Raw genomic sequence first — 23,358 nt, 5'->3', positions numbered from 1 at the left:
AGTATATATATTCTCCCCACATGTAAATAATGACCTGTACAATATGCCTTTTCATATGTATATGTATATTCATCTGTTTATATATTCTTCCCACCTGTAACTACAAGAAGTGTTTATAGTGTACATATTACCGTTATTACTCTCTTCTTATTTTTTTTCTTCTATTTCCTATTTTTTTATTCTTTCTTTGTGTATTTTTCTATCCTATTTATATTTAATGTGTCTTTTTGTTATTTTTTGTGCTGCACTGAGCTGCTGTGACAAGTGAATTTCCCAATTGTGGGATCAATAAAGTCTCTTATCTTATCTTATTTTAGCTTATTATAGACCAAGCAGTATTGGTAGTTACTTACATCAAAGTAGGGTCCAGCATGTTCCAGGATGAGCTGAGTGGAGTCAGGCTTGTTCTTACAGTAGTTCACATACATCTGGAACTTATCAGCCTGAGCAGGAGAAATAACACTAGTGCTTTACTCACAAATCATCATCAAGAGTCTTGGATGCATACTCTATAGGTCTATTGTACTGTAAACGTTTTGTTATTTAAACAAAAAATTGACCTAGTCACATAGAAGAAAAGATATAGCCGAGGAACAAAAATACAAACTGAAGTATAAAAGCGACAACTTGTCGATCTCTTACCCAAGTCACGAAACAATGGCCGACATCCTCTGGAAGCTGCTCATACTTCTCCAACTCCTTCAGGAAGATACTGTACGAAGACAGAAATATTTAAATGAGCAATGAATGAACAATCAAAAGCTGAGGAACTTCATTTTGTATGTTTACCACTTCTGAAAAAAAAAAAAAAAACCTTAAACCAAATTAGCGGATGTTGTTAATGGTAAAGAATACAGAATCTCGCAGCTCATGGCTCTACTGACTTGTGATGAAACTCGTAGAGGTCCTGCATGTTCCCAAAGATGATGTGTTCCTTGTTGACAATTCCAGGAGGAATCTCCTCAACACCGCTGGTCATCTCCCACAGGTATGTCTGCACAAACACACACACACACACACACACACACACACACACACACACACACACACACACACACACACACACACACACACACACACACACACACACACACAAGAGCAGAATTAATTGAATACCTAAAAATCTCTCTGTACCAACTTGTCTGATGTAAGAGCGTCTGATCATCACATTACATATTTTAATTAATCATTTTCTTATTTTGTGAGTAACCCACAAAAATATCTAGAGAAAATTGGAAAGTAAAAAGTTACCAATTTTAAAGAAAAATGTTCATGCAATATAAGAACAAAATATTAAAACAAACATTTTAAAAATCATAGCAGAGGCAATGAAATAACATTTGACAAAGGGTCAATTTACTACAAGTCAGAAAACACCTAATTGTGTAAAAAAAATAATTAAAATGATGTAAATAAGGTTATGTAAAGTAGGTAAATGCTAATGGACCTATGTGTGTTGGCTCCAATACTTACATCCATACACTCCCGTAGGTCTCTGACGTAGGCTTTCTCTGTTTGAATCAGCTCAGCCATTATAAATCTGAAAGGACATGCACATTCTGAGAGGAGACACTGATGAACATGGTCAGGTGCTGTAGTTAAACCAAACTAAACTAAATAAATAAAAAACCTGTGAAGAAGAAAATAAAAGAAAGATACTAAGCATTTAAAAGATAAAGAATTTCACTCTGCTGTACTGTTTCTACATTCTTTGTAACTGCTGGGGTAGCACTGTTGCTATATGCGGATGCATCACAACTCCCTTATGACTGACATATGGCTTGTGAACTTATGTACTGTAATTTACAGGCTGGTCGTGAGCTACCTACCCTATAAACGAATTACCAAAGATATTCTATACAGCATCAGGAACACTGAAACATCTTGTGATAAATGCTAATAAGGCACATTACTGCTCTGCCTCCTCTCACATGCACAATAAATTATGTCTCCATTTGTTTACACACCTGATTGGATTCGAAGATTTCAGTGTTTGCTATGCGCTCATGTTCTCTGGTTAATTTGACAGTAAACTACACATTATCATTAACCAAAACTATTTCAAATGAAAGCCTATCCGCAGCTATAAAATGTTAATGGGACTGAAAAGTAATATGCTTTCATATGTTTGCAGGAAATTACTGAATTATTCATCCAGGCACTTTTCCAGGCCTGTGTAGGAAACCTGTGATGCTAAACATCGGGTGGCAATCAGGAGCGAGTGTGCCAAGAAAAATATCTGTTGCACTTACTCTTTCCTTCGCGCTGACTTCCTTTTCTCCTCGTTGAGTTCATGGGCAGCATCCCTCAACTTGACCTCTGACCCTGGAGCACTGGCTGGGATGATGTCCAGTTGCAGCTCTTTGCTCTGAAAAGAAGACAGTGGCTTTTATGTCTGTGCATAACAGGCATGGTGGTCATTCACTAGTCAACACACCAATGTGTGACATATTTGCTTTCTCTTAGCACCAGTTCATTAAAACTGAGCTGTTGGGAGATGGAGTTTATATAGAGACATGAGTGATCGACAGTCTCCAGTATCTATCTACATCCGACTACCTGCTGCAAGCTCCTTCTCTTGAAACTACAATACAATTGAAGCCAGGGGTAATTTGTATGATTATATTCATCACATAAAACATGATTTTGTTTTAATCTCACTCTAGAAAGGCTAGAGGGCAAGATTATATCCTTATTACTAAAACCTGTGCCAGACATGGACTGTATCAGCGTTTGTATCTCTCTATGGTCTTTCCTTATAGAGCATCAATTCAAGGTTTAGGATAAAGCATATGAATAGAGTTAGGAAGGACAGAGCTGATGTCTGTATTCGTCTGTGATTTGTATCAATGGTGTGCACTCACAGCCTTGTTGGAGTCTGAAGAAATGCCAAGCGCAGTTTCCAGGCAGGTTCGGTATTTGTCCATACGGAGAGAGAAGTCCCTGTAGCGCTTGTCCACTGAGGACACCCATTTCTTTATCTCCAGGGCATGGGCATGGCCCTTGTCACAAAACCCATCCGCCAGCTGGATCAACAGCTTTACTCGCTCTTTGGTTTGCTGTCAATAGAGAGACATTTAGGGAGGGGATAGAGAGAAAAGAGAGGTGGCCGCAGAGAGCCAGTGCCGGTGAAGGAAAGGTAGATAAGAGAGAGAGAGAGAGAGAGAGAGAGAGAGAGAGAGAGAGAGAGAGAGAGAGAGAGAGAGAGAGAGAGAGAGAGAGAGAGAGAGAGCGAGAGAGAGAGGGCTTGCTTAATGGACACAATAGCTTATTCTCTAACACAATAACAGTGACACAGCAATGAGGACACGGGACAATACACTGCCCTGGGAATGGGCCTCACAGAAGAGCGCAGGACTGTGCAAACATACACACAACGCAACACAACAATAAGAGCAACAGGCACACAAATACAAGCATACAGTCTCCATCATTCCCACCTTCTTCTACACAGTAATAGATCCCAAAAAATAAACATAAACGCACACAGACACACACACACACACACACACACACACACACACACACACACACACACACACACACATACCTTTGCTGTGATCTGGAAGTCTTCGTGCTCTTTTAGCAGCTCCTGTGTGTGGTGAATGCTGGAGCCGGTGGATGTGTGTGTAGACAGGTAAAACTCCCCAGTGTCATGAATCCACTCCAGGGCCTGAGGACACAACCAATCACAAGTGAGTACATTTACAATGAAGGGATTTTAGTTACACAATTTAACACAAATCTGAAGACCCAGTACAAGTAGGTACACTTGAAACTTACTGTATATAACTACAATTCAATTACAATGTGTATTTTGTATACTTAAACTCACTATCATCCCCTTCATCCTCTCCTATCTAGTAGGATATTTGTTTCAATTTGAACTGATCAGGGTTTGAAATGCATAGCATTTTCCACTGTACAGTTTAACTTTATGAATCCCTTTCACATTCATGGTAATTCAGGATTAGGAAATGTGACATTCACTTTTTCTGAGAAAACAATATGATACAGGAATTAGAAATGTAACAATCTGTTACCACCTATTAAAAATTTAACATTTCTAGCATTCAGTTTCCATAGGTCCTACTTACAGTATTTTCTATTCTTTTTCATGTCAGTGTACTTTATAACTGGGCCTGCAGGCCTTGACCTGCAGTGGCAGAACTGGTCCAGTCAAACTGTGAGACCAGAAAGCATTTGGGCCCTGGGGATAAAACCTGGATCACCCTAGAATAGCCATGTCCTAGAAACATCTATGATGTCATCTGATTTTATTGGCTAAGCGCATTGCTGTGAGCCTGCGCTGTGCTATCCAAACACCACAAGAGGGAGCAAAGTGTCTGTATATAAACCGTGTTAGACTTGGTACACAAGGGCAGAGTTAAGAGCTTAAATACCACAGATTCTAACTTGCTTTGGCTTCTTGAAAATAAAGCGTTTCCAGCTGTCAAAGTCATGTTTAAATAAAACACTCAACATGTCAGCTCAGTCTGCAGTGAGAAGAGATGTTGGCTGCTACTGAAAACAGTAATATCCAAACTCTGTCCATCTCAAAGGTATCTTGCATCTTTGAACAATGGCTGATTGGAGATTTGTTTGACCGAGAAATATTGAGTGTTTTTCACTTGACCTATCATCTTATTCTTCTTAAACACAGACACACTTTACAATACAAATGTCAGTGGCTGAAATGTTCAGTACTGCCTGAGGAGTAAAAATGAAGGGTTGGAGACTAAATTTACTAGGCCACATAATGATAGCCGTCTTTAAGACTGTCATTGTAGCAAATGTCTGCCAGCTTATATAATTTCCAGTATATTTGAAATGTATCATTACCAAGAAAAACAGCTGCTTGATTTAAAAACAAATATGTATGCTAACTGAGACTACTCAGTTGGCTGATTTATACAAACAGGAGCCGATCACTAACAGGAATGAGGCTTGTTTCTACTTACTCTGTCTGTAGTAAACTGAATGACACAATGTACCCATCTGCTCAGCCTTTTCTCCAAATTGGGCTTTTTGCAAGTGCACACATAAACATAAGGACACACCTGTTTGGCGCTGCGTTCAAACACTACATATTGCTGGCACTGATCCAGCCTCCGCTTCCTCATGGTCCAGAAGTGGAGCACTCTGTTCTCTCTCTGCAGCAACTCATTCAAGATATCTGATGATACAACACAAGCACACAATATATATTAATCAAGATGTCTAGTACTGTACGTCAGCATTAAACAGGACAATATAAACACCTGAATTTATAAAAAACTGTGGATAATTAAATAAGCTAATTATAACATTTTAAATGCAAAAGAGATAGCTACTTACTCTTAACCTGAGTCTCTGGAGCTTTAACGTGGGACAACATGCCGGGCATGTTGACACTGTTCCTGTGCAGGTACTTCAAGAAGACATCAGCATTACGCCTGGCTAATGTACAGGCCTGCAAGTGTGCAGAATGAGAACAGATGTAACTTACAGGTTCAATAATAATATCCTTCTGACTAGTGAAACTTACCTTAGAATCACACAAATAACAAGGGATTTGTCTTTTCTTAAATATCAATTGAAATATGTCCTTCTTTGTCACCTTGAGGAAGGCCTCTTTCTGCTCCAGATGTTTGCTGATCATGGGGGTGACGTGGTCTGAATCACTGTTCGGGCCCAGTTTATCAGCACCACCACACCAGTCCTCTTCTCTCTTATACTCCTGCTCCAGGCTTTCTAAGACACTGCACACCTGAAACATAGATGATACAGTGCATAAAACCACTGTACAGTGAAACACTGAGCTTATTCTTTTCCAGTCTGTCATGCAACCTGTGAAACTATATATCCTTGAAAGCAATTATTTAATTATACTCAGGCTTTTCAGGTCTAATGATGTTCACAAAGGAGAGTGTAATTTCCATTTATTGTTATTTTTGCCCAAACCCACTCATGTTCAAGATTGTCATGCACACACACACACGCACGCACGCACGCACGCACGCACGAACGCACAATAACAAGTACCTGTTCAGAGGTCTTGTAGAAGGCCACAGAAGCATTAACCAGCTTAAGTCGGTCCTCCATCTTGAGCATCAGCTGCTGCCAGTGGTCTGCCACCTTCAAGTGAAACAATAGAATAGAATAGATCTTTGTCATCTTTTCAACAACGCAACACAGTTTAGCAGCTCTCAATATGGCAGTTAAATCACAGACAAACAGAAAAATACAATTTAAATAGTAAAATAGAAAATAACAAAATAGAAAAAAACTAAATAAATACCTTCTCTGCGCAGTCTCTGATCATATCCATGTCATAGTGGTTTGCCTGGAGTAAGGCCTCAGCCTTCTGCTGTACCTGCAGCGCGCTCTGATGGGTTTTCTGCATGGGGGTGAGATAAAAAAAACAACAACAATGAAATAAAGAGTTATATGAATCTCTATATCACAATGATTGTTTTGAAAATATAGCCCCAGCTCCCTGTTGGACCCTGTAGGGCAGTTTGGTGGAAAATTGAAGACTGGGGAGCAACAGAGGAAAGGCTAAATAAATAAAAGTAGCAGCTGATTATAGCTGTGTCATAAAGATTGTCCTGGAGTGAGCATTCTAGAGAGGAAATGAGATAGGGAAGTAAAAAACGACAGTATCTGAGGATTTTTGTGGCATAACAGAAAGCCTGAGAATAAGGCTTTTGCGCTTGCTGGACTGGAGAAGGAGATAAAGAAAGAATGAAGGGTTTTTTGCCACCTTTGGTAATGTCTGCAGCACCTGCTGGGTACTGTCGAGGAGGACATTCCTTTATTACTTGCTCTTTTCTCACCACACTGGAGCCAGTGCAGGTTTCAGGGACTACAGTTATGGCATTGCTTGTTAAAATTCAAGTCCCACATCAGCAATAATCATAAGCACAGCTTTCTTCTGCATTTTTGTGTACGTGCGTATGTGAGCTTTGGAGAAGTAGGTCAGGTACAGGTCTGCATTAAAATAAGCCAGGCTCAATAGAGTTCAAAGGAAATGCACCCTGCATAATCAGTAGTAAAGACAGAAATGAAATAAAGAGGAAAGGTAAGCAGAGAGAGAAGAAAGAGAGAGGTAGAGATATTAGTTATTTATAATTCCATTTCATGTGTGACTTGTGATGAGAAGGGAAGGCGGTGGAGGTGAGTTTTAGAAAGGCAAAAGGTTGAAGGATGAAGGGCAATGGAGCAGAGAAGATGCAGAAGTGGTAAAAGATGAGGGGAAAGGGTAGATGAAGAATGGAGGTTAAAGAAATGAATGAAGAAAAATGATAAATGGGAAGAAGAGGAAAAAAAGGGATAAGGATATATCTGAGAATGATACAACTGAGAGTACAAAGCACATGGACATCAACATGTTGCTTCTAGATTCTTCGTGAATAGAGAGGCTGAAAAGAGAGCAAGAAGACAAAAATGATGTATACATTTTTTATTTTACCTCTATTGCATGTTGGAATTGTTCATGTTCTTTCTGCAGCTGTTCGGCTTCTTGTAAGGAACTGGCTGTGATCAGACCAGCATTCAGCATGGACTCGCCATTACGGATCCAACCCAGCACCTAAAGCACACACAGCACATGCACAGATACACAAAGTCTTTTGTTATTTACTCTTAATGTTTATTAATATTTTAATTATTTGTACTACTTATGCTATGAAAACATCTTAAAAAATGTAATCAAACTCAAAATGGACCAATCACTTTAAAAATGTGTAAGCTCTCCTCTTTGTATATAATCTCTTCAGCTACACAGACCCACCTTCACGCACACACAAAGATGAACACAAAATCCCATTTGCTGATGTTTTGTTGGCCTAGTTCTAGCCAAAGGGCATGTTAAGCACAATCGGTCAAAGACACCTCTTTCTCTCTGACTCAGCAAGCACACCTGCTGTGTGGGTGATGGGCAGAACTGCAACTGAAGCTTGGCTATAAAAGTGATGATGCAACACAATTCTGACTCTTTGTTTTTCAGCAACTTCAACAGGGCCCAGGCACTTGCGATGTCCCGAGGCAGGACAGGTATGAGTGTTTGCTGCTGAATATCAGAGCAGCGGTATGTACGCATGACAATGCATGAACAAACAGCTGCAACATCAGAAATAATAAGTACATATATGATTCATTAGTATGTTATGGCATACCATTTGATTTACATAATATATTCCAATATTTAATCATACAATTACAACTGAAACCACTTTACTGTACATTAAGAGTGATTTTATCTTTGTTGCTCCATAATCCCTGTTCATAAACTGTTCCATTTCATAATGACATACAGAAAGCAGTTCTAACAAGAAAAGATCTCTCGGTGTGGGACATTTGAAGCTAAAAAAAGAAGAAACACACTATAGCAACTGTAGTGCAGTAGTAATCTCTGGCCAGGATTGAAAGGCTATATTTATAAATAAATCAGAAGCAGAAATATACAGGCTACAATTACCAGATTATGGTTGTATCCAACCATAATCTATCATAGTCTAAAATGGTGCAGTAATTTCCCAGGATGTATTGCAGTGTGTATAAGTAAGTAGGGAAAGTAAGGCAAAATAAGTTGTGCTGTATTGTACACTGTAATCTCAGAAATCCATGTAAAAAAACATTGTACTGTAGTCTTTGATGTGTCCCGGAAGTCATTTAAAAGTATTTACTATCTTAAAAACCAGAAGCCACATCTTAAGATTCTGCTTTATAAATCACCATTAGCTGCACAGACATGCATTGATTCCTGTAACAGTCCTTAGCTGCATAAATAGCACTGCCTCTCTGTGGATAGATGAGTAAAAATAACCACCAGCATCACAGTATCGTCTTACTGTCAGATCGGTTCAGTCAATACAATGGCAGTGCGTCTGCTGAAATGTTTTGCTGGAGTTCTCTCCAGGTATCATTTTGGTTATTTTAGTCTCAATTTCATATCTGCCACCATTTTTCTGCCTGCCTTTTAAACCGAACCAAACTTTATCGCTCAGACTATTCTCCAAATTCAGAAAGATATACAGATAGATAGAAATACAGCCAGAGAGACAGAAAGAAAGAGGAGGGAGAGAGATTGTTGACACGGTGAGTCAGCTACCTGTGGTCATGTGCAGACAGAACATACTGTAGCTTTTTAGCACTTCAATACACTCTATTGTAACTAGGATGTAGCAATAACTTGTCTGAATTCCACATGTCGGTTTGACCTCTGCATTATGGATCGCAGCCCTGGGTGTGTTTACTTCTAAAATACAGCACACGTGATCAGTCATATATGAGCACATATATGAGCGCTATTTCCACTTCCAACATGTGTTTATCATAAATACAATAGGCTAAAAGTATATGTTTCAGCTGTTTAAAAAAACAGAATGTGAGTTTAATACAGGGGTAATTCTAAGTAAAAAGCCTACATCAGCTCGTGCTTTTGTAGCTTGTTTTTTAGAGTGCTTTTGGATATCCCACCTACACCTTCCAATCAGTGCTTTAGGGCTTTGTCATTGTCTATCCTTGTTAAACTCTCTTGTCCTTTCTTTCTTCAAGTACGTACCTGTTTGACTTCAGCCTGCAGATGCCTTAATTGTACACACTGCTCCAGATGTCTCCTGTGCTGCTCTGCTGCCAGGTCCAACTCCTGCTGCTTCTCGTGGAGAAACTCCAGCAGGTCCTGGACACGTGTGGCCATGTCCACATCTCTGTCGCATAACAGCTCCACACCTGCACTCAGTAGACATTTTCACTATGTTACAAATAACAATCTATCTTTTGTAGTGTCCTTTTTTACTACGTAGTTATTCACTTAATAATCACTTACTGTTACTGACAAGGGTAAATGGGTATTGAGTAAAGAGGTATTTAGCAGTTCTGCACACATCTCTGCTATATGCTGAATCCACATACTCAATGTGGAATTACAAGGAGAGGTATAACATCTGTATCTCATTAATGGTCTCTGTATTACCTGCATCTATAGAATAGCAACAGCAGGATAGCTTCAGATTGACATTTTTTCATAGATGGCATAGACAGTTTTCATATTTAATAACATAAAGACATGCAAGCTGTGAAATGCTTATCTTGTGAAAGCTGACTAAACAGTGCCTGACAAATTTAGCATTGGCATAATCTGTACTCAGATTTTATTCCTGCAGTGTGTGTAAGTCGTGATGCTTTAGTAGCAGAAAGGATGGCCCTGGTAAATAATTATTGAGGCAAGATGCAGATGAAGCTATGCCATTAAGGTAGCCATGTAGCTAGCAGTAGCACTGTAGCTGGCTGACTGCAGAGCCAGACTTTTCCATAAGGTCAGCTAGATTTGTACTCTCTTACACTTTCTCGCAAAGACCATTTGGCCAACAATCTTATTTCTGTGCACCTGAATGTGAAGTTCCAACAGAGTGATCTTACATCATGTGAGAACTGTATCCTACATATGTCAGGTGCTTAAAAAAACTGTTACTGTTGTTAACTGTTTGTGATTCCTCACTCACCAGACGCCTGGACTTCTGTGACATACTGCAGCAACTCTTGTCCCTGATGGATGACATCAAAGGTGAGGTTGTTCATAGTAAGCGCTTTGTCTGCATGGTGCTGTAGCCTCTGCTCAGCCAGCGTCAGGTCCTCTGTGTCAAAGTCACTCATCTGCTGGGACAGTTCTTCGTTCCATGACTCCAGGTCTGAGATGATCTGAGAGAGGAAAAGGGGAAGAAGAAGGGTTAACGCAGATAAATTAGTGAGATAAAATGACTTTTTACTCATTCATGAAAATAACTGAGAGAGTAAGAACACAATTACAAAAACACATTTATAGTTAATTATTTTGCTTGCATAATTTATCAGCTACATGTACAAAGGTGTTATTTATTTATCCACTGCTGCTACTTATACTCACTGTACTGTGTCTGTACTGTATTTATGTTGACACTGGACTACAATAGAATTTGTACAATCCATTTGAAACAATCTCTTTTTTAACCTAATCTTACTTGTAACCTAATCTAACTTACTTCTACTTAACATTTTTATTCATTTCTTATTGTAGCTATGTTACTTTATTTACTTTATACACTTGCTCTTTTCTTACTCTTATTTTTACCTTGAATGCGACTATGAGCAACTGCGACTAAATCATTTCTCTGAGGGGATCAATAGAGTATTCTGATTTGGATTCTGATAATAGACTTCATTTGACAGTCAAAAGGAAAAATGGAGGGAGGGAATGATTGCATGAAATAATGTGTGACAAAGATCCTTGACTGAATGTGAACCCAGGAGACGGTTTAATGGTGCAAACATTAGACTGCTAAAACAACAAGATGCCTTACATAAATTATTCACCAGCACAAATGTTCAAAGGACTGTAAAGTACAGAAAAAGCCATTCCATTATCCATATAATGTTATGATTAAAGGTGCTGTAGGTAGGATTGCAAAGATCAAGGATTTAGCCCAAAAATGTGAACATCGAAAACTTCTGTCTCCTAAGCCCCTCCCCCCACAAGGGAGAATGAATGCGTGTGTATGAGCAGTGATTGACACGCAGTTAGACACCCCCCCTGGCCCTGATTGGTGCATCTGAACAGGGAGTGGTGGATTTTTGCAAATCGCACTACAAGCTGTAGGTGGTGCCAGAGGAGCCGGATGTTTTTTTTAAATGACCTGCTTCATGTAGTTCTACTGGAACATAGGGTCAGTTTAAGCAAATATGACAGAAAGTTAGTTTTATAAGTCTTACCTACTGCACCTTTAAGAGAATTTCTGTATACCAAGTCAGACAGTTTAATCGCTGTAACATAAAAGTCATAATCTGACTGGCATAGTAACGGACAACATATTACACTGGTGATGCATGGCTGATAGAGCAGATCTACTGAGATGTCAGTGCTTGTCTCTGACTACCCACACAGACTGAATCATGATACCAGGGGCACCTTGATCTTGGCACCTTCCAGCTCTGCCTGTCAATGTTTTTCTCTTTCTTTCTTTTTTAAAAGAGGTCTACCAGTCTACACTTAATTTTATAATGTTTCCATCTACTGCCCTGGGGCATATGGAGTTACGTTAAATTGTCAAATAGTGGCAGAGGCTTTATTTACTTTACCTAAAGAGAGAATCTTTTATTAAGACAGACTGTTAGTAGAAACAGATTTTAATCACAGTTTCCCCTTTTGTGAAAGTATATTTTATTATAGCTGTCATGCAAATGTGATAATCCTTATTTTCAGATTTTCTGTTTGACATAATTAATGCTGTCACTGCTGTGTGCTGTTGTGAACTCTGAACTGAATCCTGGAAGGCGTTTACTGTGTGAAATCTACAGGAGGTGTTATGTTTTATTAAAAGCAACATCGAGAACGAAGAAGAAGTTACATTAAGTAGGTTCGATCAAGTAGTTCATTTGTGAGTTAGAGCATTATTTCTGGTAAAAAGAATAATTGTCAAGAGCAGCAAATTGTATGGCACGAGTGTATTGTATCTTTTTTGTATTGATAATATGATATACGGAACCTATCATGTGAGCCTATTCTATTATTATAAGTATTCGAAATGTATTTAATTCCCCCTTTTTCCAAGGCTTTATTTTAGGACTTTACAGTATGTGTTCTAAAAGACTGAACCACTGGCTTTTATTAGGGATCTAGTGTGCGAAGAAAGCGTATCTTAATGTCAGATTTGCACATTTGAGATTGACATTTACAGTACTTTGGCCATAACATAATTCACGAAAGACAAAACTGATCAAATGTCAACATTCATGCTCTCAGCTACTTTAGTGACATGGTTTTGAACGGTTTGAATCCAGTGTCTATCCTACATTCAGCTGTTCTTTAACCATATAAACTTATGTCAAAAAATGTGTCAATTTGAAACATGTGGAGTTACCATGCCCTGACAACTGGACGTCTATGACAGTTACATGTAAGTAATGGGAATGCAGTAGTTCATAACAGTTGTAAAATTTGATCTGTGTGCTTAAATGAAAATGAGATGATTTGGCAGCTGTCCTCTTCAATTCAGAACCTGCTATCTTGTGCCTTAAAAAGACCTCCAACGATGGGAAAAAAGGAAGTGAATGGAGTTAGAAAAGGAAAGTCCAGTGTGTTTCAATGTGGAACAGAAAAAAAACAGTCTGAGAGATGTAAAGAGGGACAGAGGAGCGTTGGTGTTTGCATGTCTGTAATCTTGACTAAGATCAGATAGAAAAGAAGATTCCAAACATGAAACTGAATATCTGTATGAGAACCTGATCCTCTCAGGCCGTGCTATTTTTAATTTCCTCTATCTATCAGGTACTTCACTTGGCTAGAACTAATACAATCCTGTCAATGTATGTTAGAACACCAAGAGTGCTACAGATAGAGGTTTGATTCATAGTGCAGCAACAGTACATCAAATGGAAAGCTTGGTAAAAGGATGGTGCTGCATTTTTGCAATAACAATTTACTATAGGCTGAGTGTATTATTATGCTATTTGTCATATGCAACATTTAGGCAAAAACAGGGAATAGCTTAGTTAGGACAGAATACATGCAAACAGAAAATTCTGTTTTAAGTGTACAGTAAAAACTGCACTCATTAAATACAGTTCTACATTTAGGAACAGTGAGTCAATTTCTCTCTTCCACTTCTTTTCTTTGATTAGGATAAACGTTGCTTCTCTCTAATTCTCATGATACGGATAATGAAGTCTGAGCCACACAGGGAACCGAGTAGCTATCAGTATTTATTCTCAGGTTTACCTCTAAACACCAGCTGTCACTAAGTTACAGTTTTACAGGGAACAATTATTCTTTTGAATCCTGTCGATGGTGCTAGCACAGAGAAAGTCTTAGTGTGTGCAACAACAGTGGGCTCAAATCTTCATTCAAAGACAAAATGAATAAAAACAGAAACAAGGAAAAAGAGGTAATGTGGCTTTTAAGTTTATACAAAAAGGAAAGTAAACCTCTTTTGCAATAAAGAGCACTATTCTCTGTTCACATAGAAAAGCATGCTTGACTTATGACAAGGTAGTCCAGGAATTCGGATTTACAGAAATTCCCCTGCTATAAAATCTCCTCTGTATAGAAACATGACTTTCTTGGCTAGCACACAGAGTAATCTTATCAAGCCTTTTATAACGGAATAAAATAATACCCTCTCTAACCACTATTGTAATTTTACAAATCATGCCACAAAGTAGAAACTTACCAAGCACTCATTTGTACTCTGCTCTCCTCTCCTTATACAGTTAAGTAAAATGCCCTCTGCATGCAAAAAGACCATCTCCCTCAGCTACCAACACAGTGGAAACTAACGAAGGACATAAGTTTCCTCTTTGACCACGTCTTTTTTTTCCTCTGTGGTCTGCACTGATTCAGAGCTCATCGTCCGAGAAGAAAGTATTGTAAAACAAGTGTATGTCTCACCTCATTCCATGCACTTACCTCAAACACACACCCATTCAAGCCAGGAGGGAGTGTCACAGTACATGTGCATGTATGTGTGTGTGTGTGGGCAGGGAGTGGAAGGAGACAAATGCCTCCTCCACCCATCTTCATGATCGAGCACTGTGTCATATTAATCCTCTGTCTATGTGTGTGTAGGTGTGGGTTTACTTCAGTGTTCAACATGAGAGATTAGCAGATTCACAAGCATTCCCTGACTTGACAAGCAGGACTCATGCAAGACTTATCTGTTCTTTTTGACTTTACAATACAGACACAAATGACTTGAAACCAACCACAGAACTTATATTAGCACATTGTGGAGGAGAATTAATTTATAGGCAGCCAAGTAATAAAACACCATATGCTTCCACACCGGCATGCACAATGTGCAGATGATGTTTTTTTGTGTCTAGAAAGTCCAGCTGACAATAGCAGGAAAGGCAATGCAAGTGTTGTCGTTATTAATACAAATACAATAATTATCTCAGAATCATCTGATCATCAACACAAACAAAAGTTGCTTAGCCTTTAATTATGTCCGTAAAATCAGGTTTGGCAAGCATTACATTAAACCGAAAATTCTGACATGGATATTGTGCATTGAAATTCATATAATGAAACGTAAGTCTACAGCAATGCAAACGGCTCTGTGAGGCTGTAAAACCAATGCACTGCTTTTTGCTAAATGTTAACACATCTTAGTTTAGCCTGTTAGCATGCTAACATTTGCATATTTGCACTAAACACAAACTACAGCTGATGGGAACGTCATTAGTTGTGCAGGTATAAACAACGGTATTGGACAAAATTGTTAGTTGATTATGGCGCTAGAGGAAAAGTCAAGGGATCATCAAAGTGACTAAAATTCATCCTTAGGGGCACATGGATGTTTATATCAGATTTAACCAATAGTTTCTGAGACATTTCACTCAAAAACACAAATGAGAACGTCATGGTGGCTCTAGTGGAAAAGGCAGAGGATCACTTAACTTATTAGAATTCATCGTCTGGTAACCAAGAATCTCACTAAATATTGTGCCATCCAGCAGATATAAATATATTTGATAAGTTATGCTGACATGCCGACACTGCCATCCCTAGGGCCATGCCGCTGGCGCGAAAAAATAAAAAAATTATATACAAAAGTTTACTTTCCACAAACCTTTTTACTATTCTCATGAATAAATACCTGTATTTCCTTTCAAAGTGGATGAGTGTAATTCATCTGTCAACATAGTATGGTTCAACAAATCTGATTTGACAGCCATGCTACAGTAAACATCATGAGTAACTATAAAAAACAAGAGCAGTTATCATATCTGAGCACTAGCTGAGAAATGCATTCACTCTCACAGTAGGACATTAAGGAATTAGCGGATACAATGCAGCCGATTGCTGGTTGGGGAAGGGGAAACAAAATTGGAATAAGTCAGTGGATGAGATGCGTCAAGTGGAACTAAATACTCTTTTAATGTAGCACATGTGAGAGTATCGCTGTGAATTCAACCAAGCTTTGAACCAGCAGGAATCCTAACTACAGAACTGAACCTCTCTTTTACTGTGTAACGGTCCATCAGCTCAGAGTCACAGTCATTTTGCTTTTCCAGTGTGTCCCTTGACACTTATTGCATTTAAGAAAAAAACTACTAAGCAAATATGACAGAAAACAAAAGGTGTAATATGGTACATTTACATGTGCAATTCCCTTTTTCTCAACTTATGACATTCTCTGCAGTTTTCACTTGTTTTTTTGTATAAACCATAATCACCTTTGTGCTCTGCTTTACACATACATTTCTCCCTTTCATTCAACACCTTCTTCCTTACTTTCCCCTCAGATTGTATACAGTACTGCACATGCAAGGCCATATGCTTCATCCACTATCACCCATTGCTCTCTTAACCATCTGTAACCCTCAAACCCCATCTTCTACTGCACTATTTCATCTGCTCACTCTCACTTCTGCCTGAACACTGCAGGATAAAGCAAAGATAATTATTCATCATTTACCGAGCCTCCAACTCCCGCCTACTTACGTCAATAGCGTCCCTCTCAAAGATGCGGAGCTGGAGGAAGAGCTCCAGCTTGATCTTCCTTTCTTGGAACAGTTCCTCCATCTGGCCCTGGGCCTCGTCCAGCTGCTGCAGCACGCTCTCGATGTGGGCCATGGAGCTGTTGTGAGGAGTCTTGTTGCTCGAAATGGCCGAGTCTCTGTGGAGAGAGGTCAAATGCAGGAGATTTAAGAGGCGCAGTGTATTTGTGGTCAGAGATGTGGGGCCCAGTTTTTGCGGAGACTTCCCTGAGGAAGTAAAAGAAAACTAAATGTTTTTCTTTTGAATAATTTCCCTCTCCTTTGCTCAGTTTACTTAGTCTGTTCAGGAAAATCCCTTTGTTCCTTCTCCTAAGCTTAAGTATTTATTTTACTTTCGTCTCACTACAATATGATTGCCTAATGATCACCGAACAAAATGTAAAATCAGGCTTTGGGCTTTGCCTTCCTTAGTTTTGGTATTAAGAAAGTTGTTATTTTCAGTGACACGGGAATGGTGTTGTATTGGTGTCACTCTAAACTATTCTGGATACAACTTGAGTGTGTTTGTATGTGTTAATTAACTGCATGGGTGTGGCTTACCCTATAGTGTATATTATATATTAACATATGCAGACATTAGTGTAGCATGTATTAATAATTGTCACCTGAGCTGCTGTATGAGGTCTTCTCCCTCCTTGATGACATTGACAGTAGCCTGTAGGGTGGTCTGCTGCTGCTGGCCGAAACGCTTGATCAGGTCCTGCACTGCTTCCACTGACTCTGCATACACATCATCCAGCAGTTCCTTCTGAAGCTCCTCCAACCACGTCCATAGCTAACAGGGATTGACAGGAAAGGCAAGCCAGTTAAAATGCAGCATCATGTAGTGCACACACCTCCAAAGAGAAGAGAAAAAAGCAGGAAGCACACTAAACAGCTCCTGTTGTGAACTGAGTACACACGCTGAAGGGGGTGGGGCAGATACACAGAGCGCTGGGAGTTAAATACAGATGTGGGAATCGATAGACAAGCTGCCAAATGGACAGAAAGAAGATGGAGACAGAAATGAAATCCAACGGGTTCTGCTTAAAGCTGGTGTTTTGTGAATGGTCATCTTTGTAACAGATTAGCCATCTGGGTGAATTGGCTCAGTGTACTAAAGCCCTGGCACACCATCCAGGCTGCAGGAGAGAGACCCTGGCACCCACAGTTGTCTAACACCCACACGGCCTACTCAAAAACATGTCTACTTTTGGTATTGTTACCATCATCCACTTAATAACATACAGTATGTTACATTATACCTGACATTTATATATATATGAGTGAGCTGACTGAGTGGCTAGTTTTTGCTATCACAAAATATTTGTTATTATAGCCTAGTTTCAGTTTATTTTAGATTAGGCTAAAATAGATTCATTTTCAGTGTTTGGTAGAAGGAGCAATATACACTCTTAGAGACATTTTCTAATAGTGAGTCACAGAAATCTTTTGCCAACTAGGCATACTAGTAGGTTGCTCTCTTTGTTGTCACCAATGTAGATTTATATAAAAAAAACAAAAAAAACAGAGATAATGCCTTTTGGAGTGGAGTGACTTCATCTGTGTATTTAATGGATATCAGTGCAGATGAATCCCCTATCTTGCAATGTAGTTCATGCTCTGTCTCCGCAGTCAACTGTCTGTTGCCTTTCAACATGCTGGACTGGATCCAAAGGCTCCTACAGAACTAGAAGAGGTGATGGAGAGTTGGAAACATTCAAGCGTGCACACATACACACACAACACACACACACACACACACACACACACACACACACACACACACACACACACACACACACACACACACACACACACACACACACACACAGAGTGACCTGCACCAGTGTGAGCTGACAGATGGGATGAAGAAGATTAGTCCATATGGACACTAAAGACTAGCTTCATTAATAACACCATGCCTCTGACTGTCTCTATGAGTTTGGGTAAACAGGATGTAGTGTTAACACATGCAGAGCACAGTGCTATGTCAGTGTAGAGGTTAATTTTGACAGTCAATGTGCAGTGTATGACTTTCATAACACTGTGTGAGGAATTAGGCTACAGTACGGGAGTTGTGCAGTGATTAGCATCCCAGACACACAGCACATGTTTAGTTTGCGTGTTCTTAATTTATTTTTTAAGGAATAAGGTCAAATAATAATAAGGGGCATTAGAGGCATTATTGTCATTATCACAGTGAAGGGGAAGGCAGATTGAGGCAGATTGCCTTTAATTTGTGTAAAAACAATTAAAGAAGGAAGGTAAAGCACAGATGTTTGCATGAACTGCAATAACAATTGAACATAGTTAGCAATTGTGGCAAAATTATAATGACAAATGCAAACATTGTGATCAATCCTGCATATGGCATGGCAATTCCTCTATAGGTTGCGAAAAATATGACTAATGAGTCAGTTGTTAATGGTGGACAAATATATGACAAGTTTTTACTGTCATCCCTACATATAATGAAAAGCTGGACTGTGATCAATAAATGGATAACCCTCTACCTTCACGGCGTTCCCATAAAGTATTAGTAGCATAAGCTTTAGCTTCGGGCAAAACAATGGATTCAAATCAATGTGGTAAATAGGGCTCTTTAGGGTTGAGATGAGATAAGGTGAGGAGAGGAGAGGAGATACACACCTCTTTGACGTGTGTGTGGAAGGCAACAGACATGTCCAGAAGGACTTTACGCTGCTCGACACGTCGCACAAAGTCCTGGATGCGATCTTCTAGCTGGTGGGCAGCCTGGTAAATTTCCTCTGGGTCACACTCTCCGGTCTGAGCCAGCTGCTCTGCTGCCTCCAGCAATTTGTCAGCATTGGTATAGGTGTTCTAAAACGTTAACAAGAAGTATATTTATGAGAGTACAGTATCACATACATTTGACTGGTACGGCTAACTGCTCTTTAGTCTCTAAGAGATTAAATCTTTTTATCGTTTTGTATTGGCCTAGGACAATACAACAACATCAAATCTAGATCATTTACTAAGCATGTCTGTCCTCTAAGAAATTACTTTACTTAACATTTGAGGTCAAGTTTACAAAATGGAATGCAGCCTTCAGACATGCATGTTTTTTTTCTTCATAAAAAGGCACATTTATTGCCTAGAGGAAAAAGTATGTCACAAGATGAAGACTTGCTTTTGCGTTAACACTTTGGACCTAGATTAGAACTTACCTGTGCAACCTCCTCAAAGTCTTCGTGTCTCTTCTGCAGAGCCCTGGCTCTGTGTAAAGACTTCCCAACACCAGTGTGTTTACTGAGGAAGGCCTCGCCATGGTTTTCTATCCAGTCCAGCACCTTGAAAAACACACGCACGCGCACACACACACACACACACACACACACACACACACACACACACACACACAGATTTTAAATATGCACAACTACTGTACATTACACTGTGAGAATGCAGTATACATTTTGAGCAGCAGGGGGTGCAATTGACTGGCATGACAGTATTCAGATCACATTAGCATTACAGTAGTCCTAGATGTCATCTCGCTCTCCCCTCGCCCCTCTGTCTCGCTCTCTGCTCATCCCCCTCTCTTTACTTTTTTCCCCCATCTGCAGTCTGTCATGTTTAAATTGCACAAGTGTGGACAATAAGGTTTTGCCTAATAGGAAATCCAGAGCAGTGCAAATTGTCAACATAGCCACTGTGGATGAGATTAGCTATACATCTTTGCACATAATTACCTTATTATCTATTAAACAGATGGTCATACTTCATCTGTTTCTATGTGGGACAATGAAAGGGATTTTCATAATGCTTTCAAGGTCTCTGTGAGAATATTTGATGGGACAAACACATATGAACATGTGCACAATGCCCTCGACACTTTATGTGACAGTAAATTGCATCACCATGGAAACCACTACCAAGAGACACAGAGAGGGAGGGGGGGGGGGGGGCAGAGAAGAGTTCATGCCCAAAGGGTAGAATGCAGAAATGACACTACACACCAACTCAGTAGTTTTGATCTAAGAGCTCTGCCATCCATACAGTCACACAGAGAGATATACACTCTCACTCTGAAAACTCAGAAGAAAGTGGAAGAAAGGCTTTGAAGAAGCTGAAGCTGATTATATTATAAATATATTATATATAATATCACACACTCTGCTATCCAGTATGGAATGTTTGCAAAACAACAAACATTTATTGGATCTTTATAACCATTAAAAAATAGTGGGGAAGCATCACTTATGTGTTGCTATTCTATTTGCCTAATGTTTGAACAGTTTCTTATTTGTATTTATTAACTATTGGTATAATATATTTTGTACTGTTGCTAGTAAAAAAAAGTCTTATCACAGCAATATTAGCTTTACTCAAACAGTAAGGTTTTACAGATTCAATATCATCCAAATGAATTGAGTAAAACTGCCACAATGACAAGTCTTGTGAAAAGCCAAATAAGTTGATTCATTTTAGTAAAAATGTTTGGAAGGATAGGTGTGTATAGGATAGGTATCTGCATTGTTAGTGCTTAACATGACTTAATGGACTAGATATAGACAGCTTTAATGGGCAGGGTACTTAATTGGAACATAGGGTCTCTAGATGAGACAGCACTTTCTCTAGTCTCTACTGTAGTCTTTGCTGTGTACATGTGTGAGTGTGCATGTCTGCCCATGTGTGCACAACAAAACTTGCTGAAGCCAGGAGAGCTGCAGGTCTCTTTGTAGTCTCTGTATGTCTTTATGTGTCTCTTACTTGCTGTACATCCTGCTGAAAGACACACAGCTGCAGCCGTTGGTGCAGGCGGACTTTGCGATGTTGCCAGATGTTTTCCAGCTGCCTCTGGTGATGCAGCACCTCATGGATGATGTCTAGGACGTGGTGCACAGCCTTGGAGTAGTTAGCTGATGCCATCAATGAATCAGCACTCCCTGGGGTCAAAGGTCGCTGTAGTTTGTCTAAAAGAGACTTCCCATCCTGGCTTACCTGTAAAAGGTGACGTGTAGTTTGACATATTGCAAAAAATCCTGAGGTATCTCACTTGAGAATAATGAAATGCCTCAAGTCTCAGCTGGTTGATTCCTCAATGAGCAGAAATTACAATGGAGAGAACACATTTATTAGGTTAAAATAAATAACTAAATCTATTGGTATAACTAAAAAAATATGTTTTATTTCCCCTCACTAACTGAGGTCAATTATCAATGTGATAAAGGGGTACTAATTATGGAACTACTTTTCTCATTTGTTTCAATCTGAACACATTTAAAAATGACTATAACCTCTGTTTTATATATATTGTTCCATGTCATATACATGTACTGTATATCTATGTGGAAACAATGTTTTTCTCCTCTCGACCTACATCAACTTCCATTGTTGGTTTTATGTCACTAGTTAGATTTTAACTAACACAAATAAATGGATCATGGAAAGAGTTTATATTGTAGAGTTTGTATTGTGTTGTACTGACAGCATGTGTTTGAATACATGATTTGGATAACTGTCAGTCCTATTTTAAGGTTCTGTGGAGTTGGCATTAATATTTGCATATATAGTACGTTTGTGTTTTGCATGCTCACTTGTGTGCATGTGTGTACTGACCTCAGAGTATGCGGTTGTGATGTGCTCATATAGCCCCTGGTGATGGTGGATTGTGTCTTCCAGATCCTGGAGTTCAGAGGGCAGCTCTCCTTCACCACATGCCTTACACCATGGCTCCACTTTACTCATGTACTGGAGAGAGAACACACAAAACACAAACGTTGTATTTCACAGACATGCATACATATATGTATATATAAATACAATGATATAAAGACTTAACCATTATATCATATACATGTTATTAACAGTCAGTTCTGTCCGAATGCACAATGAGGTGAGATGTGGACAGCCAGTCAAATCACAGGCCAGTTAAGTCTTTGAAAGGATTTGACATGTAAGTGTTTGCTTTGATTTGTTCTCAAACTTTAGCTGTCTCTAAAGAAACTATTATTGTACAACACACTACAGTACATACTTCTGCATGCTATTTGGTATGTAAAATGCAGTACCCATTATGTATGCATGACGGGGCTTTTATATCAAAGCAGTAGTAGCTTGGTAAAACCACAGCAACTTTGCTAATTGGTTGACATTATAAAATCAACATTATAATGACTTTATTAAAAGGACACATTTGAATTTGTTTCTATAAAACCAAGATAGTGAATAAAATGAAAAATGCTGTTTCTGTTTTGATTGTGTAGTGACAACTGACGCCATATTTAATATCTCAAAAATGTGCATACTAACATGTTATTACTAACCCAGTCAATGCTATTAGTATGTATGCGGAGTTCACACACAGTTTTGCTTCCTACTGAACACTGTCACCCCAAGCCAATAAAAACAGAGAAAAACAATGACTCTGCATTACGATAGCTCTTGATCGGCTGTCAGCCAAACTAGCTCAACATAAAGGTTTTGGCATCCAAACTGTTATGGTTGGAAACAGGAAGGCTGACAAAGATGGAGAACAAGAGAGATTGAAGTAAGAGAGAGGGAAAGTTCAACAAAAAAGCAGAGCAGAGAGCACTGTAGAAGGCTTTGATATAGTAATGATTGAAAGGTTATTATTCTGTTTTAGGAACGTATAATGGAAAAGAGTCTCTGTAGCCTGACTGATGAGAAATATGCTTTCTAGCAACTAAGTGAACCAACAGCAGAGACTATTTTGTCTAAAAAATAACATGAAATACAAGTATCAGTCCTAATGACTTCAGCATCACAAGAATTAGAGGAAAGCGACTAGGCAAGGTGTGATTCCTGATTCCTGTTTTTGTTTTTTGTTTATTTGGCTGTTTTCTTTCCTCGGGACCGCAGAGAGTGGGGGGT

The 23,358-nt window shown here is 39.1% G+C and overlaps 1 protein-coding gene across 1 annotated transcript in view; it reads right to left on the bottom strand.

The window, feature by feature from the left end:
• triob (trio Rho guanine nucleotide exchange factor b) overlaps positions 1-23,358 on the bottom strand; it is a 112,606-nt gene that overhangs the window by 30,337 nt on the left and 58,911 nt on the right. The window contains exons 10-30 of the mRNA XM_078253422.1: positions 22,084-22,215; positions 21,235-21,465; positions 19,689-19,811; positions 19,150-19,341; positions 17,124-17,293; positions 16,463-16,637; positions 10,488-10,683; positions 9,548-9,714; positions 7,454-7,573; positions 6,281-6,379; positions 6,025-6,117; positions 5,600-5,749; positions 5,338-5,452; positions 5,061-5,176; positions 3,551-3,673; positions 2,865-3,059; positions 2,253-2,368; positions 1,474-1,540; positions 885-994; positions 643-712; positions 354-443 (exon numbers count right to left, since the gene is read on the bottom strand). Coding sequence (XP_078109548.1) covers positions 354-443; positions 643-712; positions 885-994; positions 1,474-1,540; positions 2,253-2,368; positions 2,865-3,059; positions 3,551-3,673; positions 5,061-5,176; positions 5,338-5,452; positions 5,600-5,749; positions 6,025-6,117; positions 6,281-6,379; positions 7,454-7,573; positions 9,548-9,714; positions 10,488-10,683; positions 16,463-16,637; positions 17,124-17,293; positions 19,150-19,341; positions 19,689-19,811; positions 21,235-21,465; positions 22,084-22,215 — 2,850 coding nt within the window. The remainder of the gene's footprint in view (positions 1-353; positions 444-642; positions 713-884; positions 995-1,473; positions 1,541-2,252; positions 2,369-2,864; positions 3,060-3,550; positions 3,674-5,060; positions 5,177-5,337; positions 5,453-5,599; positions 5,750-6,024; positions 6,118-6,280; positions 6,380-7,453; positions 7,574-9,547; positions 9,715-10,487; positions 10,684-16,462; positions 16,638-17,123; positions 17,294-19,149; positions 19,342-19,688; positions 19,812-21,234; positions 21,466-22,083; positions 22,216-23,358) is intronic.

This window comes from Sander vitreus, chromosome 6, assembly GCF_031162955.1.
Source record: "Sander vitreus isolate 19-12246 chromosome 6, sanVit1, whole genome shotgun sequence".
Classification (NCBI taxonomy): domain Eukaryota; kingdom Metazoa; phylum Chordata; class Actinopteri; order Perciformes; family Percidae; genus Sander; species Sander vitreus.
Note: the sequence above shows the minus strand (reverse complement) of the source record. Positions and strands in the feature narration are given on the sequence as shown.